This window comes from Nerophis lumbriciformis, linkage group LG08 (assembly GCF_033978685.3).
Source record: "Nerophis lumbriciformis linkage group LG08, RoL_Nlum_v2.1, whole genome shotgun sequence".
NCBI lineage: Eukaryota > Metazoa > Chordata > Actinopteri > Syngnathiformes > Syngnathidae > Nerophis > Nerophis lumbriciformis.
In genome coordinates this window covers 45,907,501-45,925,000 of record NC_084555.2, presented here as the reverse complement: position 1 = coordinate 45,925,000, position 17,500 = coordinate 45,907,501, and the positions used below count along the sequence as shown (strand labels likewise).

The 17,500-nt window shown below is 35.6% G+C and overlaps 1 protein-coding gene across 1 annotated transcript in view; it reads right to left on the bottom strand.

Annotated features, from left to right (window-relative positions):
- Window positions 1–144: 144 nt before the first annotated feature.
- Window positions 145–17,500, bottom strand: part of plekhd1 (pleckstrin homology domain containing, family D (with coiled-coil domains) member 1) — a 25,324-nt gene continuing 7,968 nt past the window's right edge. Inside the window, exons 8-13 of the mRNA XM_061969045.1 lie at window positions 10,269–10,362; window positions 9,938–10,158; window positions 6,703–6,835; window positions 6,499–6,643; window positions 6,287–6,430; window positions 145–587 (exon numbers count right to left, since the gene is read on the bottom strand). Of these exons, the coding sequence (XP_061825029.1) occupies window positions 430–587; window positions 6,287–6,430; window positions 6,499–6,643; window positions 6,703–6,835; window positions 9,938–10,158; window positions 10,269–10,362 (895 nt within the window). The 3' untranslated portion in view covers window positions 145–429. The remainder of the gene's footprint in view (window positions 588–6,286; window positions 6,431–6,498; window positions 6,644–6,702; window positions 6,836–9,937; window positions 10,159–10,268; window positions 10,363–17,500) is intronic.

The window sequence follows — 17,500 nt, the reverse complement described above, 5'->3', positions numbered from 1 at the left end:
TGAAATAAACATTTGAATGCATCAGTCTGTGTGCAATGAATAAATATAATGTACAAGTTACACCTTTTGAATGCAATTACTGAAATAAATCAAGTTTTTCAAAATATTCTAATTTACTGGCTTTTACCTGTATATACACAGCCCGGCCTCCGGCTAAATTTTTTTAACCCAATGCGGCCCCCGAGTCAAAAAGTTCGGGGACCCCTGCTCGAGAGCGACTTATATATGTTTTTTCCCTTCTTTATTATGCATTTTCGGCCGGTGCGACTTATACTCCGGAGCGACTTATAAACCGATAAATAAGGTACATAAAGATGAAAGAAGTTGTGTTTTTTTAAGTGCAGATTTAATGTAGTGGGCAAAACAAACCTAGTTGAGCCTACAAGCTAGGAGCCTAAAGAAGGTGAAGCAGGTGGTGTGAAGTGTGCGTCAGTCCTGGTCAAAGCTGGCTTCCTTACGCGCCATGATCTTGTACACGTCCTCCCTGAAGCTGCTGTCACAGGTCAGCCTGCGCGCCGTCTCCCTCAGCTCCTCCATGCTGCCGCCGCCCTCCTCGCTCGCTGTGGCCAAGGACTTGGAGTGTTGCACTGCAGTCACACAACACGATGCTTGAAAAGATTCCTCACTTTTTTTTTTCTACATACACTTCATATATACAGTTAAATATATAATACACAATATGTTTGTTCATATAGAAAAGTGATTCTCAAAGTGTGGTAGTGGCACGTGGGGGCCATCTAGTGGTACGCCAAAGAATCATGCAACAGTGTTACTGTTCAAATTGTGTGGAATTTACCTTTAATTACTTTTTAAGCTTAACGTCTTCTTACTGTGGCTCAACACAAATGCAAACGCCACAACACAACAACTTGATGCCACAACTCAACTTGATGCCACAACACGACAACATAGAGCCACAACACAATAGTAAACACCACAACTAATGCAAATGTCACAACACAACAACTTCACGCCACGAGAACATGAAGCCATAACACAACAACTTGGTGCCACAACTCAACATAAACCCACAACACGACAACATAAAGCCACATTGTAAACACCACAACTAATGCAAATGTTCAACTTCATGCCACAAGAACATAAAGCCACAACACAATTGTATACACCACAAATAATGCACATGTCACAACACAACAACTTCAAGCCACAAGAACATAAAGCCATAACACAACAACTTGATGCCACAACTCAACATAAAGCCACAACACAATTGTATACACCACAAATAATGCACATGTCACAACACAACAACTTCAAGCCACAAGAACATAAAGCCATAACACAACAACTTGATGCCACAACTCAACATAAAGCCACAACACAATTGTATACACCACAACTAATGCAAATGTCACAACACAACAACTTCATGCGACAAGAACATAAAGCCATAACACAATAACTTGATGCCACAACTCAACATAAAGCCACAACACGACAACATAAAGCCACACCACAATTTTAAGCACCACAACACAACAACTTCACGCCACAAGAACATAACGCCATAACACAACAACTTGATGCCACAACACGATTGCAAACACCACAACACAACAACATAAAGCCACAACACAATTGTAAACACCACAACTACTGCAAATGTCACAACACAACAACTTCACGCCACAAGAACATAAAGCCATAACACAACAACTTGATGCCACAACTCAACATAAAGCCACAACACAATTGTATACACCACAAATAATGCACATGTCACAACACAACAACTTCAAGACACAAGAACATAAAGCCATAACACAACAACTTGATGCCACAACTCAACATAAAGCCACAACACAATTGTATACACCACAACTAATGCAAATGTCACAACACAACAACTTCATGCGACAAGAACATAAAGCCATAACACAATAACTTGATGCCACAACTCAACATAAAGCCACAACACGACAACATAAAGCCACACCACAATTTTAAGCACCACAACACAACAACTTGATGCCACAACTCAACATAAAGCCACAACACGACAACATAAAGCCACACCACAATTTTAAGCACCACAACACAACAACTTCACGCCACAAGAACATAACGCCATAACACAACAACTTGATGCCACAACACGATTGCAAACACCACAACACAACAACATAAAGCCACAACACAATTGTAAACACCACAACTACTGCAAATGTCACAACACAACAACTTCACGCCACAAGAACATAAAGCCATAACACAACAACTTGATGCCACAACACGATTGCAAACACAACAACATAAAGCCACAACACAATTGTAAACATCACAAATAATGCAAATATCACAACACAACAACTTCACGCCACAAGAACATAAAGCCATGACACAACAACTTTATGCCACAACTCAACAACATAAAGCCACAACATAACATAAAAAACAATTGTGTTGTGGCTTTATGTTGTGGTGTTTGCAACACGATTGCAAACACCACAACATAAAGCCACAACACAACAACATAAAGCCACAACACGACAACATAAAGCCACGACACAATTGTAAACACCACAACTAATGCACATTTCACAGCACAAGAACATAAAGCCATAACAACAACTTGATGCCCCAACACGATTGCAAACACCACAACACAACAACATAAAGCCACAACACAACTTTACGCCACGACAGAAAGCCACAAAGCAACTTCTCGTCACAACAACTTTACGCCACAACACCATTGCAAAAGCCAAAACAAATGCAAACGTCACAACACAGCACATAAAGCCAAAACACAACTATATGCAATAACACTAAAACAGAAGTTGTCTTGTATGTTCACTATTTTATTTAAGAACAAACTTGCAATAATAAACATGTTTGATGTACCCTAAGATTTTTTGTTCAAATAAAGCCAATAATGCCATTTTTTGTGGTGCCCTTTATTTAGAAAAGTATCGAAAAGTATGGAAATACTGGTATCGGGACAACACTAGTTTGGAGTAAGGTGTGCGTGCAACAAACGTACACCATCATCGTAAAGTTTCGAGTAACATTTACTGCAAAACCTACTCAGTGGCCTAGTGGTTAGAGTGTCCGCCCTGAGATGGGTAGGTTGTGAGTTCAAACCCCGGCCGAGTCATACCAAAGACTATAAAAATGGGACCCATTACCTCCCTGCTTGGCACTCAGCATCAAGGGTTGGAATTGGGGGTTAAATCACCAAAAATTATTCCCGGGCGCGGCCACCGCTGCTGCTCACTGCTCCCCTCACCTCCCAGGGGGTGAACAAGGGTGATGGGTCAAATGCAGAGAATAATTTCGCCACACCTAGTGTGTGTGTGTGACTATCATTGGTACTTTAACTTTAACTTAAATAATAAATACGCCATCAATATTAAGTTTAGACTGAGTAAAGTTTACAGTAAAGTAAAAAAATATATAGAATCATAGTAAAGTTTAAAAAAAATGGCATCATAGTAAAGTAAAAAAATAAATAGCATCATAGTAAAGTTTACAGTAAAGTAAAAAAAATATATGGCATCATAGTAAAGTAAAAAAAAAAATATGGCACCATAGTAAAGTTTACAGTAAAGTAAGAAAATATATGGCATCATAGTAAAGCTTACAGTAAAGTAAAAAAATATATGGCATCATAGTAAAGTAAAAAAAAATATATGGCATCATAGTAAAGTTTACAGTAAAGTAAAAAAAATTGCATCATTGTAAAGTTTACAGTAAAGTAAAAAAATATATGGCATCATAGTAAAGTAAAAAAATATATGGCATCATTGTAAAGTTTACAGTAAAGTAAAAAAAATGGCATCATTGTAAAGTAAAAAAAAAAATAGCATCACAGTAAACTTTACAATAAAGTAAAAAAATATATGGCATCAGAGTAAAGTTTACAGTAAAGTAAAAAAATATATGGCATCAGAGTAAAGTTTACAGTAAAGTAAAAAAATATATGGCATCATAGTAAAGTTTAAAAAAATATGGCATCATTGTAAAGTTTACAGTAAAGTAAAAAATGGCATCATTGTAAAGTAAAAAAAATATATAGCATCACAGTAAAGTTTACAATAAAGTAAAAAAATATATGGCACCATAGTAAAGTTTACAGTAAAGTAAGAAAATATATGGCATCATAGTAAAGCTTACAGTAAAGTAAAAAAATATATGGCATCATAGTAAAGTAAAAATAATATATGGCATCATAGTAAAGTTTACAGTAAAGTAAAAAAAAATTGCATCATTGTAAAGTTTGCAGTAAAGTAAAAAAATATATGGCATCATAGTAAAGTAAAAAAAATATATGGCATCATTGTAAAGTTTACAGTAAAGTAAAAAATGGCATCATTGTAAAGTAAAAAATATATAGCATCACAGTAAAGTTTACAATAAAGTAAAAAAATATATGGCATCAGAGTAAAGTTTACAGGAAAGTAAAAAAATATATGGCATCATAGTAAAGTAAAAAAAATATGGCGGCATTGTAAAGTTTACAGTAAAGTAAAAAAATGGCATCATTGTAAAGTTAAAAAAATATATAGCATCACAGTAAAGTTTACAATAAAGTACAAAAATATATGGCATCATAGTAAAGTTTACAGTAAAGTTAAAAAAATTGGCATCATTGTAAAGTTTACAGTAAAGTAAAAAATTATATGGCATCATAGTAAAGTAAAAAAAAAAAAAATGGTACCATAGTAAAGTTTACAGTAAAGTAACAAAAATATATGGCATCATAGTAAAGTAAAAAAATATATGGTACCATAGTAAAGTTTACAATAAAGTAAAAAAAAAAATGGCATCATAGTAAAGTAAAACAATATATGGCATCATAGTAAAGTTTACAGTAAAGTTAAAAAAAATGGCATCATAGTAAATACAAAATAAAAAAAATGGCATCATAGTAAAGTTTACAGTAAAGAAAAAAAATGGCATCATAGTAAAGTAAAAAAATATATGGCATCAGAGTAAAAATTATAGTAAAGTAAAAAAAAAATATGGCATCATAGTAAAGTTTACAGTAAAGTAAAAAAAAAAAAAGCATCACAGTAAAGTAAAAAAATATATGGCATCATAGTAAAGTTTACAGTAAAGTAAAAACATATATGGCATCATAGTAAAGTTTACAGTAAAGTAAAAAAATATATGGCATTATAGTAAAGTAAAAAATATATATGGTACCATAGTAAAGTTTACAGTAAAGTAAAACAAATATGGCATCATAGTAAAGTTTACAGTAAAGTAAAAAAAATAAAATGGCATCATAGTAAAGTAAAAAAATATATGGTACCATAGTAAAATTTACAGTAAAGTAAAAAAATATATGGCATCATAGTAAAGTAAAACAATATATGGCATCATAGTAAAGTAAAAAAAAAATATATGGTACCATAGTAAAGTTTACAGTAAAGTAAAAAAATATATGGCATCATAGTAAAGTAAAACAATATATGGTACCATAGTAAAGTTTACAATAAAGTAAAAAAATATATGGCATCATAGTAAAGTAAAACAATATATGGCATCATAGTAAAGTTTACAGTAAAGTAAAAAAAAAAATGGCATCATAGTAAATAAAATAAAATAAAAATGGCATCATAGTAAAGTTTACATTAAAGAAAAAAAATGGCATCATAGTAAAGTAAAAAAATATATGGCATCATAGTAAAAATTACAGTGAAGTAAAAAAAAAATATGGCATCATAGTAAATTTAAAAAAAAAAGGCATCATAGTAAAGTAAAAAAATATATGGCATCATAGTAAAGTTTACAGTAAAGTAAAAACATATATGACATCATTGTAAAGTTTACAGTAAAGTAAAAAAATATATGGCATTATAGTAAAGTAAAAAATATATATGGTACCATAGTAAAGTTTACAGTAAAGTAAAAAAATATATGGCATCATAGTAAAGTTTCCAGTGAAGTAAAAAAAATAAAATTGCATCATAGTAAAGTAAAACAAATATATGGTACCATAGTAAAATTTACAGTAAAGTAAAAAAATATATGGCATCAGAGTAAAGTAAAAAAATATATGGCATCATAGTAAAGTAAAAAAAGATATGGCATCATAGTAAAGTTTACAGTAAAGTAAAAAAATATATGGCATCATAGTAAAGTTTAGAGTCAAGTTTACAGTGCAGTAAAACATTCACTGCATGATAGTCAAGTTGAGAGTGAAGTAAGAAACATTAAAACATTCAGTGCATGATAGTCAAGTTGAGAGTGAAGTAAGAAACATTAAAACATTCACTGCATGATAGTCAAGTTGAGAGTGAAGTAAGAAACTTACGCCAGTGGCGTCTAGAAGCTCTCCTCTGGATGCGACAGCTCTTGATGCGGCGTGCGGCCGCCTTGTGGAGATAGACGGCGTTCTTCATGATGGCCGGCAGCTTGGCTTCTATCTCGGCCGCACAGATGCACTCCTCAAAGAAGCCTGGCGACAAGAAGAGGAAGAAGAAGAAGACATTTTGGATGCGAGCGTCCAGACGCAGGTGGACTCACGTCTCAGCTGAGTGACGTCTCCTCTCATCTTCTCCTCTCGCTCCTTGCTGCGCTCCAGAGAGTTCAGGCCTTTCTCCAGGTCCTGCAGGGCCTCCTCCGCCTGCTTCAGACGCTTCTCCAGCTCCACGCGCGCCTCAATCTCCACCTGACAGGAAGATGGTGCGGCGGTGAAGGTGTTGGATCGGCCCACGTCAGAGATGCTACCTGAAGCTCCGCCTCCGTCTGCTGCTTGTCTGCAGTGAGCTGACAGAGCGACTGCTGCAGCGTTCTGGCCTGGGAGGAGTAAAACTCCCGTTCCTGCTGGAGAACCTCCGCCCGCTGCTGGTTCTCCCTCAGCCTGCAACACAACAACACAACTTTTACAAGCAACTTCCACTTCCTGCTGCCCTTTCATGTTCTACTTGTTGGTTGAAGTTTATTTACAGTTTACAAGTTCTTGACTGTACTTAAATGTAGAGTATATGAAGAATATATTTATATTATGCACATGTGAATAATGCTGTATAATTAGGCTGACCATATTGTGAAATCCCAAAAAGAAGACACATATATGCGTGCCAAGGAGAAAATTTGCCAATGATACTCCAACTTGCTTTATAAATAATATATTTATTTAAATAAAGCATTTTTTCTCCTCTGTTGACAGCAATGTTGGCGCTAGGAATTTTCAAAATGAGGTCCCAAGTCATAAAAATGGGGTCCCACAGTAAATTTTTGGGGTCCCACTTTTTTGTAAGCGTTTTGAAAACAAATGCTAAATGTATGCATTATCCTGTTATATCTCACATTCTATATTGTGTTTTGGAAAAAGGTTGTCATAAACGTTACTTAATTCATTAAAAGAAATAATAAAAAATGCATATGTAAATGTATTCAGTTATAAACATTCATTCACTTTCTTCTTTCCTTCATGGATCTAAACTTTACCGCTGCTGGTAGGTTTTATTTAATAAGTCGTAGGTGTATTTATTTCAGTATAAAAGTGTAAAAAGTGTTTTGCTTGGGTGATGAAATGATGATAATGGTGTGCCAGGGCATACATACATTTTATATTTAACGCTTAAATCTCAGGAGTCTACATCAACTTCACATCTATTCCTCATTTCAAAATGTTTTAGTTTTTTTTATGTTTTTTTGTTTGTTTGTTTCCCGCCTTTTTTTTGTCAAACTAAACTATGTTTTTTTATGGCAAACACACAAAACATGCAAAATCTTCCACCAAAAATATTTTTCTTAGTGGAATATTTGATGTGAAGTAATGGTAACCTTGGATAGGTCAATAATTCATAATAACATTGATTTTGATTCAATATTATGTTTTGAGCAATGACAGTTTGAAAGAAAGAAAAAAACAGCTTTGTTTTATTAGTCAACATTGCAACTTTTTCTAAATTACATTTAACCTTTAAGCTTTTTTATTTCACTTTTGTTATGTTTTTGGTTATTTTAATAGTATTTTAAATCAGCGTCCTTTCTGATTTCAATGCGTTATATTGTAGCGTCCCGGAAGAGTTAGTGCTGCAAGGGGTTCTGGGTATTTGTGCTGTTGTGTTTATGTTGTGTTACGGTGCGGATGTTCTCCCGAAATGTGTTTATCATTCTTGTTTGGTGTGGGTTCACAGTGTGGCGCATATTTGTAACAGTGTTAAAGTTGTTTATACGGCCATCCTCAGTGTGACCTGTATGGCTGTTGATCAAGTATGCCTTGCATTCACTTGTGTGTGTGAAAAGCCGTAGATATTATGTGACTGGGCCGGCACGCAAAGGCAGTGCCTTTAACGCACGCTCCAATGTTATGGTCTAGGTGTAAATAGGGAGAAATTCGGGAGAATGGTTGTCCTGCAAGATTTTCGGCAGAGACACTAATATTCGGGAGTCTCCCGGGAAAATCGAGATGATTGGCAAGTATGTCAATCAATCGTCTCCTTCGCTCTTTCTGTCTCTGCCCCTCCCTCACCAATGCTGCTGCATGCACACTCCTTCACAACTTGTTTTGTTTTTAACCCCTTCTTAACCCTAGACGTACATTGAAAATACACGCAACCCTGACTCAAAATGCCGGACATTTGAGGCATTTAAGAAACCCCGCCCGGACAACCCCACAAAAGACGACATGTCCGGGGAAAAGAGGACGTATGGTCAGTCTAGAACAGAGGTCGGCAACCCAAAATGTTGAAAGAGCCATATTGGACCAAAAATACAAAAACACATTTGTCTGGAGTTGCAAAAAATTAAAAGCCATATTACATACAGATAGTGTGTCATGAGATATACATTGAATTAAGAGGACTTAAAGGAAACTAAATGACCTCAAATGTAGCTACAAATGAGGCATAATGATGCAATATGTACATATCGCTAGCCTAAATAGCATGTTAGCATCGATTAGCTTGCAGTCATGCAGTGACCAAATATGTCTGATTAGCACTCCACACAAGTCAATAACATCAACAAAACTCACCTTTGTGCATTCATGCACAAAGTTAAAAGTTTGGTGGACAAAATGAGACAGAAAAAGGATAAAACACGTCCTAGGAAGTCGGAGAAAGTTATATATGTAAACAAACTAAGGTGAGTTCAAGGACCGCCAAAATTAGTAGGACAAAACGGCGCTCGCCAAATACTGGAATCAGTGAAGCATGTTTAATATAAACAGTGGGATTTATAACAATTAGGGAGGTTTGTGTCATGTTTGTCCTCCTACAGAAACCATACTAAAACAAAATTATTTTTTTTCCCCCTCATCTTTTTCCATTTTTCATACATTTTTGAAAAAGCTCCAGAGAGCCACTAGGGCGGCGCTAAAGAGCCGTATGCGGCTCTAGAGCCGCGTGTTGCCGACCCCCGGTCTAGTATAATAGACTGTATTTATATTATTCACATGTGAATAATGCTGTATAATAGACTGTATTTACAGTATATTATTCAAATGAGGTGTGTGTGTGTGTGTGTGGGGGGGGTGTATATATTGTAGCGTCCTGGAAGAGTTAGTGCTGCAAGGGGTTCTGGGTATTTGTTCTGTTGTGTTTATGTTGTGTTACGGTGCGGATGTTCTCCCGATATGTGTTTGTCATTCTTGTTTGGTGTGGGTTCACAGTGTGGCGCATATTTGTAACAGTGTTAAAGTTGTTTATACGGCCACCCTCAGTGTGACCTGTATGGCTTTTGACCAAGTATGCCTTGCATTCACTTGTGTATGTGAAAAGCCGTAGATATTATGTGACTGGGCCGACACGCAAAGGCAGTGCCTTTAAGGTTTATTGGCGCTCTGTACTTCTCCCTACGTTTTAAAAAGTCATACATTTTACTTTTTGGAACTGATACCGATCATTTTGAAACAGATACCGATAATTTCCGATATTACATTTTAAAGCAATTATCGGACATCCCTAGTTTTAATATTAATGTGGTGGTGAGTCATCTAATCAAGAGATCTTACTTCTCATCAGCCTGCTCCTTCTCCTTCAGCAGCAGCTTCATCTGCTCCTCAATGTGATGAAGATCCTGCAGAAGGTCCAAGTTCCCCAACTCCTTGGCCTCCTGACACTTTCTGTTCTCTTGCTCCTCCTCCTCCTCGTCGTCATCCTCCTCTTCTTCTCCCGCCACCTCCTTCTCTTCCTCCAGCAGCTCCAAAGTTCTCTGCTTCTCCTCAGAGAGTTGCTGCACAAACACATGCCAGAGTAAAAACCACGTCGATGCTGAAGCTGCCAAAGTCGATTGTGGTGACGTCACAAATGTTCCAAACGTGGATCAATAAAAGTTGGAACGACCTCGATGGACTTCTGCAGCATGACGGTCAGACTGCTCAGCTCCTCCTTCTCGCTCTCCACGCCTCGCAGAGACTGAGTCGTGCCGTCCAGATCTCTGACAACACCAGGAAAACAGCAATAGTCTGTTCCAGGGTCAAACTGTGGTGGCTTTATTATGCGTGCAGGCAATGTTTCAAATGTCATAGAAGCATACAGAGAAGTTAAACACTGCCTGTCGCGTTTCTCCGCAACTTTTTTGGATTCATATTTTGCTTTGGAAGTTGGTAGTTGTGGTTGGTGATAGTGATACAGCATCCATCCATCCATTTTCTACCGCTTATTCCCTTCGGGGTCGCCTACACTATCTACTAATACTATAACAAATAAAGACAACATTTGGCTTAATATTATCATATTGAGGAAATTACAAATAATAATAAAAAATATTTAAAAATTATAACAGTATCATGTTATAATTATAAAATGATAAAAAAGATATAATTATTCAATTATCTTTTTACTGTCATTGTAAAAAGATTACATGTAAACGATTATATAATATATTTTTATTGGTATTATATTACTATTGTTAGTAGTTATTTATTTTATATTGATAACTAATAAAAATATTTGACTCATTATATTGAAGAAATAAAAAAAAAAATACACAGTAATAATAAAATATATTACATTTAAGTGCTATCTTTTTTTTGGTGCTAAATTTACTCTTTTTTTCTGTAATTCCCCAGCCATACACCTAAGAGTCATATAACTTGGTAGGTGACACTTCTTCACTGTTAGCATGCAAACTATAGCATGCTAGCAAGCTAACTTAGGCTTGCTAACTTTTTCACCTATTTTTACACTTTTTCTTCTATTTCCGCTGTCATACACCTTTGAGTCGTATAACTTGGAATACGAAACATGCTGACTGTTATCATGCTATCATTAGCACACATGCTAAGTGTTAGCATTTTTATGTCAACATGCTGCTGTTTTAGGCTAGCTCTGTGGCTCGTTTCGTACAGTTACACCTAAAACCATACTTGCCAACCCTCCCGGATTTTCCGGGAGACTCCCGGAATTCAGCGGCTCTCCCGAAAACCTCCCGGGACAAATTTTCTCCCGAAAATCTCCCGAAATTCAGGCGGAGCTGGAGGCCACGCCCCCTCCAGCTCCATGCGGACCTGAGTGACATGTTGACAGCCTGTTCACACGTCCGCTTTCCCACAATATAAACAGCTAATGATCGAGGGCGAGTTCTTGGTTTCTTATGTGGGTTTATTGTTAGGCAGTTCCATTAACGTCCTCCCAGCGCGGTAACAACACACAACAACAGCAGTCAAGTTTTCGTCTGCCGTAAAGCAGTTCGTCTGCCGTAAACAGCAATGTTGTGACACTTTTAAACAGGACAATACTGACATCTACTGTACATGCATATGTGACCCACCCATAATGTGTCACATTTTTGTGTTGATTTATTTATTTTATTTTGTGGTTTGAATTCGTTTTTGGAGCTGTCGTTCCACATTTATCAGTATTCACATTGGTCAGTAGGGGGCAGTAGGGCGTTTCTTCCCAATTGAATGCTATCACCTGCAGACCGGAAGTGTCTTGTCATTCTGATGAGCGCGACCAGTCCGTGAACAATTGAAACGTCCTGTGTGCTTTTTCCTCCTGTATAACAGGTTAGTTTTGGTGAATCAACTCACTGAATAATATCCATGTGATCTTTATAAGTTTAAGTACACATTCTGATGGTGGAGCCTAACTCTAAAGTGTTTGTGAGTTGTAGTTTGTATTTGTGAATGAATCCAGTGCACAGCTGCAGTAATCAATACAAAAGGGCGACGTGGGTGCGCAATGTTTATATAGGAACTTCTGATCCTAATTCAGACTCCCAAATTAGAGCTCCCGTTTTCTTATTGATTTTATAATGTATATTTGTATAACGTGTGTGTTCTGAAATAGTGACAGAGAATAGAACAAGGATGGACAATTCAACCCTTAACTCAACAATGAGTAGATGAGTGTTATGTGTGTGTATATGTGTAAATAAATGAACACTGAAATTCAAGTATTTCTTTTATTTATTTATATATATATATATATATATATATATATATATATATATATATATATATATATAGCTAGCTAGAATTCACTGAAATTCAAGTATTTCTTATATATATATATATATCTTAACCACGCTCCTCCCCCCCCCCCCCCCCCCGCCCCCCACCTCCCGAAATCGGAGGTCTCAAGGTTGGCAAGTATGCCTAAAACTCACGCATTCAGACACTCGGTAACATCTAATATTGACGGCGGCTTCCGGCGACCCCCGGCCAGAGGACCAGGGCACAGATAGCAGGCCCATCAAAACTTCTACGGGAATTTTCTAGTCTTTTTAGTGTTATTGTGAAAAGATTACATGCAGACGATTATTACCGTATTTTTCGGACTATAAGTCGCAGTTTTTTTCATAGTTTGGCCGGGGGTGCGACTTATACTCAGGAGCGACTTATGTGTGAAATTATTAACACATTAGCGTAAAATATCAAATAATATTATTTATCTCATTCACGTAAGAGACTAGACGTATAAGATTTCATGGGATTTAGCGATTAGGAGTGACAGATTGTTTGGTAAACGTATAGCATGTTCTATATGTTATAGTTATTTGAATGACTCTTACCATAATATGTTACGTTAACATACCAGGCACGTTCTCAGTTGGTTATTTATGCCTCATATAACGTACACTTATTCAGCCTGTTGTTCACTATTCTTTATTTATTTTAAATTGCCTTTCAAATGTCTATTCTTGGTGTTGGCTTTTATCACATACATTTCCCCAAAAAATGCGACTTATACTCCAGTGCGACTTATATATGTTTTTTTCCTTCTTTATCATGCATTTTCGGCCGGTGCGACTTATACTCCGAAAAATACGGTATTAATTTTTATTGGTATTATATTACTATCGTTAGTAGTTATTTATGTTATGTTGATAACTAATAATACAACAAATAGATTTGACTCATTATATTGAAGAAATAAAAAAATAACCACAGTAATAATAACATATATATACAAATAGTAAAATATATCATTATCCTATTATAAAAAAATAACAATACAACTAGTACACAGGTGTCAAACTCAAAGCCCGGGGGCTAGATTTGGCACGCCACATCATTTTGAATGGCCCATGAAAGCTTGGAAATAATATGCCTCAATGAAGTACTTTATCTTTCTTTCTTTTTCTATTTTGACAGAAAAAAAAGACATGCACTGCGTGCAGTTATATATATTTGAAACTTTATGTATCTAATAATGCAACAGATATTATATTATCATACATTCGGAACATTTATGGGGTAAAAACATACGTAAATATCTACTTAGCCTTATGATTTCAAAGCAAGTTATCCATCAAATTGTACACCGTAAACAAAATATATATTTTTTAAAAACAGCTCGGTCTTCAGAATTCTCCCATAAGAAACAAACCGTTATACCTTTTGTACATTTACAGTAATACACTGTGAAAACAGCAACCATATTTTTTTACGCAAATAAACAAACAAAAAACCGGCAGCTCAATCACCAGAATTTTACAGTAAAATAGAGTATGAGTATTTTACTGTAAATTTTATGGTAAAAATTTTTGACCGCAAAACCCACTTTTTTTTTTCTCTCTTACAGTGTAGGTCAAATATACATTCACTAATCAAATGCATGTGACAATATCATGCGGCTAACCCTTATACATGGATGTTTCTTCTATTCATGTTCCAAGTGAGGGCAGTCAAAACTGCAACATGGCCCTCAATGAAAACCAGTTTGACACCCCTGAACTAGTATCATGTATTCTGATTAGTGTGGCGTGCCAGCAACTCGAGGGTTCCAGGTTCTGCCATTCTAGTCACTGCCGTTGTGTCCTTGGGCAAGACACTTTACCCACCTGCTTAGATATTGGGTTTCACTATGTAAAGCGCTTTGAGTCAGTAGAGAAAAGCGCTATATAAATATAATTCACAAATGATAATACAAATATTATAATTAGCGATGTCCGATATTATCGGCCGATAAATGCTTTAAAATGTAATATCGGAAATTATCGGTATCGTTTTTTTTAAAACTTTCGGTATTGTTTTTATTTTTATTTTTTTAATCTATTTTTATTAAATCAACATAAAAAAACACAAGATACACTTACAATTAGTGCACCAACCCAAAAAACCTCCCTCCTCCATTTACGGTACACTCATTCACACAAAAGGGTTGTTTCTTTGTGTTATTAATATTGTGGTTCCTACATTATATATCAATATATATCAATACTTTAAGTTTCAGGTTTATTCACAATACCATATAACAAATACAATAGTAGTAAAATATCATCATTTAAAGATGTTGGTACGTGAAAGGGTCCCCCAAATAAGCTAGAAGAAGCTTTTGACAGGGGGTCCAGAGGATAGAATATACATGGAATGATGGAATATACATGGAATGATGGAACATGGTAGCAAGTACAACAACAAAAAACAAAACAAAAAAACAACGCTATATGATTAACACAAGATAATAGTACTAAAGCAAGCATACACATACATACATACATTCATTCAACCATGCAAAACCCAACAGTAGTCTACCCTACATGAGGCATTAAATATAGGTGGTTAATAGATAAGTTTTTAGTTTATTTTTGAAGTTGGAGAATGGATACAGCATCTTGAGGTTCTCATTAAGCCGGTTCCAAATCTTTGGTCCCCTGCATACAACACTTCGAGCGGTACAATCCAGTAAACGATGTTTCCCTGATATCAGATCTAAGTTACGAGTGTTGTGGGCATGCTGGGGATGGTAGATAGGAACCAAGCTACAGAGCCTTAAATTCAGCCTGTAAATGACTTGATAGGTTAAACAAGCATTTTGATAAATATTGAACTCTGTCAGTCTTAAGAGATGATAATTATGGAATAGATGTCGAGTGGGGGCATTAAACTTGGACCATGACAGGGCCCGTATAATTTTCTTTTGCATAGATTCTAATTTGTGGAGGTAGGTAGGGAAGGTGTTACACCAGATGACATTACAGTAGTTTAGATGTGGTTCAAAGAGAGTTTTATATAGTGTGAGTAGAGCATAAAGAGGAAGATAATGACGAAGGTGAAAGAACAGGCCAACATATTTGGATAATTTGTTTAACAGATGGCTAATGTGACATTTGAAATTGAGGTATTCATCAATGAAGACCCCCAGGAATTTTGTGGAGTACACTCTCTGTATTTCCTGCCCATTGATGTTGATATGGCAGTGCTCAGTATTTGTCCGGTTTTTATTAGAACGAAATAGAATAAAATTTGTTTTATTTACATTAAGTGAGAGCTTATTGCATTTGAACCAGGAATCTACTTTCACAAGCTCTGAATTGACAGTTACTTGTAGATCGTGTAGGCTCCTGTGTGAGGTAAACAAATTTGTATCGTCAGCAAAAATTATTTTATGAAAAGTTTCGGAGGAGTTTACAAAATCGTTTATGTATAGGATAAAAAGGAGAGGCCCCAAGATGGATCCCTGGGGAACCCCATAATTTATGGTCATACAGGGTGAATTGTGATCATTGACGCATACACATTGCTGCCTTCCGTATAGGTAAGAGCGGAACCAATCGAGAGGTACCCCTCTGACACCATAGTGATATAGCTTATACAATAAGATCTCAAAGTCTATTGTGTCAAAGGCCTTGGATAGATCCAAAAAATGCCAATACCGCATTTTCCTTCTTCAATACAGTCATTGACCTTTTCCAAAAGGTCGAGTATAGCCATACAGGTGGTGCTTTTTTTACGAAAACCATATTGGGAGGGGACAAGGATATTTAGTTTTTCCAGAAAGCCATTCAGTCGGTTATAGACCACTTTCTCAAATATTTTTGAAAATGTTGGTAAAATTGAAATTGGCCTATAATTGTTCATATTATTTTTATCACCTGATTTAAAAATTGGGATTATTTTTGCCACTTTGGACATTTTGGGTACAATGCCAGCACTAAGTGACAGGTTTATACAGTGACAGAGAGGATTTATGATCACATTTGCTATGGCTTTCAAGTTTTGCTACATATCCCGTCCACTCCAGCTGTATGTGATGACTTTAGGTCCATAATGATCGTATAAAGCTCATTGATGTCGGTTGGCTGCATGAAAAAGGAGCTAGGGTAGCTGCCTGATAAAAATTCTTTAAAGGAATACCCTGGAGGTTGACCTATTTTACTGGATAGGTTTTCCCCAATAGAAGCAAAAAATGTATTAAAACTATTGGCAAGATCAGCCCTATTTGACCCTGTATCCGGAACAACAGGGGCCTTATGTCCCTTGTTGAGAACAGTATTCAACACGTTCCATGTTCTCCTACAATCCCCCTGCGATGCTTGTAATAGTTCAGAATAATAGTTGCGCTTACTTTTCCTGATAATATGAGTTAATTTATTTCTATAATTTGTGTATTTTTCTTTGTTGACAGTAGTAGGGTTCGAAATATAACATTTGTAGAGTTTATTCTTTTGTCTGATGGACTTTAAGATCCCCCTTGTAATCCAGGGATTTTTTTCTGAGGTATGATTTTTGATCATTTTTAATACAGTCTGCAAGGGATACAGTCCGTAAGCACACATGATTGTGCGTGCTGCTGGTCCACTAATAGTACTAACCTTTAACAGTTAATTTTACTCGTTTTCAATAATGACTACTTTCTATGTAACCGTTTTGCTTTCTTTTTTATTCAAGAAAATGTTTTTAATTTATTTATCTTATTAATTTTTTTAAAAAGCACCTTATCTTCACCATACCTGGTTGTCCAAATTAGGCATAATAATGTGTTCATTCCACGACTGCATATATCGGTATCGGTAATTAAGAGTTGGACAGTATCGTAATATCGGATATCGGCAAAAAAGCCATTATCGGACATCCCTAATTATAATACAAAATAATACAAAAAGATGATCTTTATAATATATTATTTCTTCTATGTAATACCAATACTAATAATGTACTATAATACACTGTATAATATTCATTGTATAATAATAATCATAATATGTATTATTAAGTTTAACAAGTACAGTATATCTTTACAATAACAAGCAAATATATTCTATTCTAATAATATATTATACATTATTTCTTTTTATCTTATATAGGCAACTAATATTACTACTTAAAGATAATATTTGGCCCATG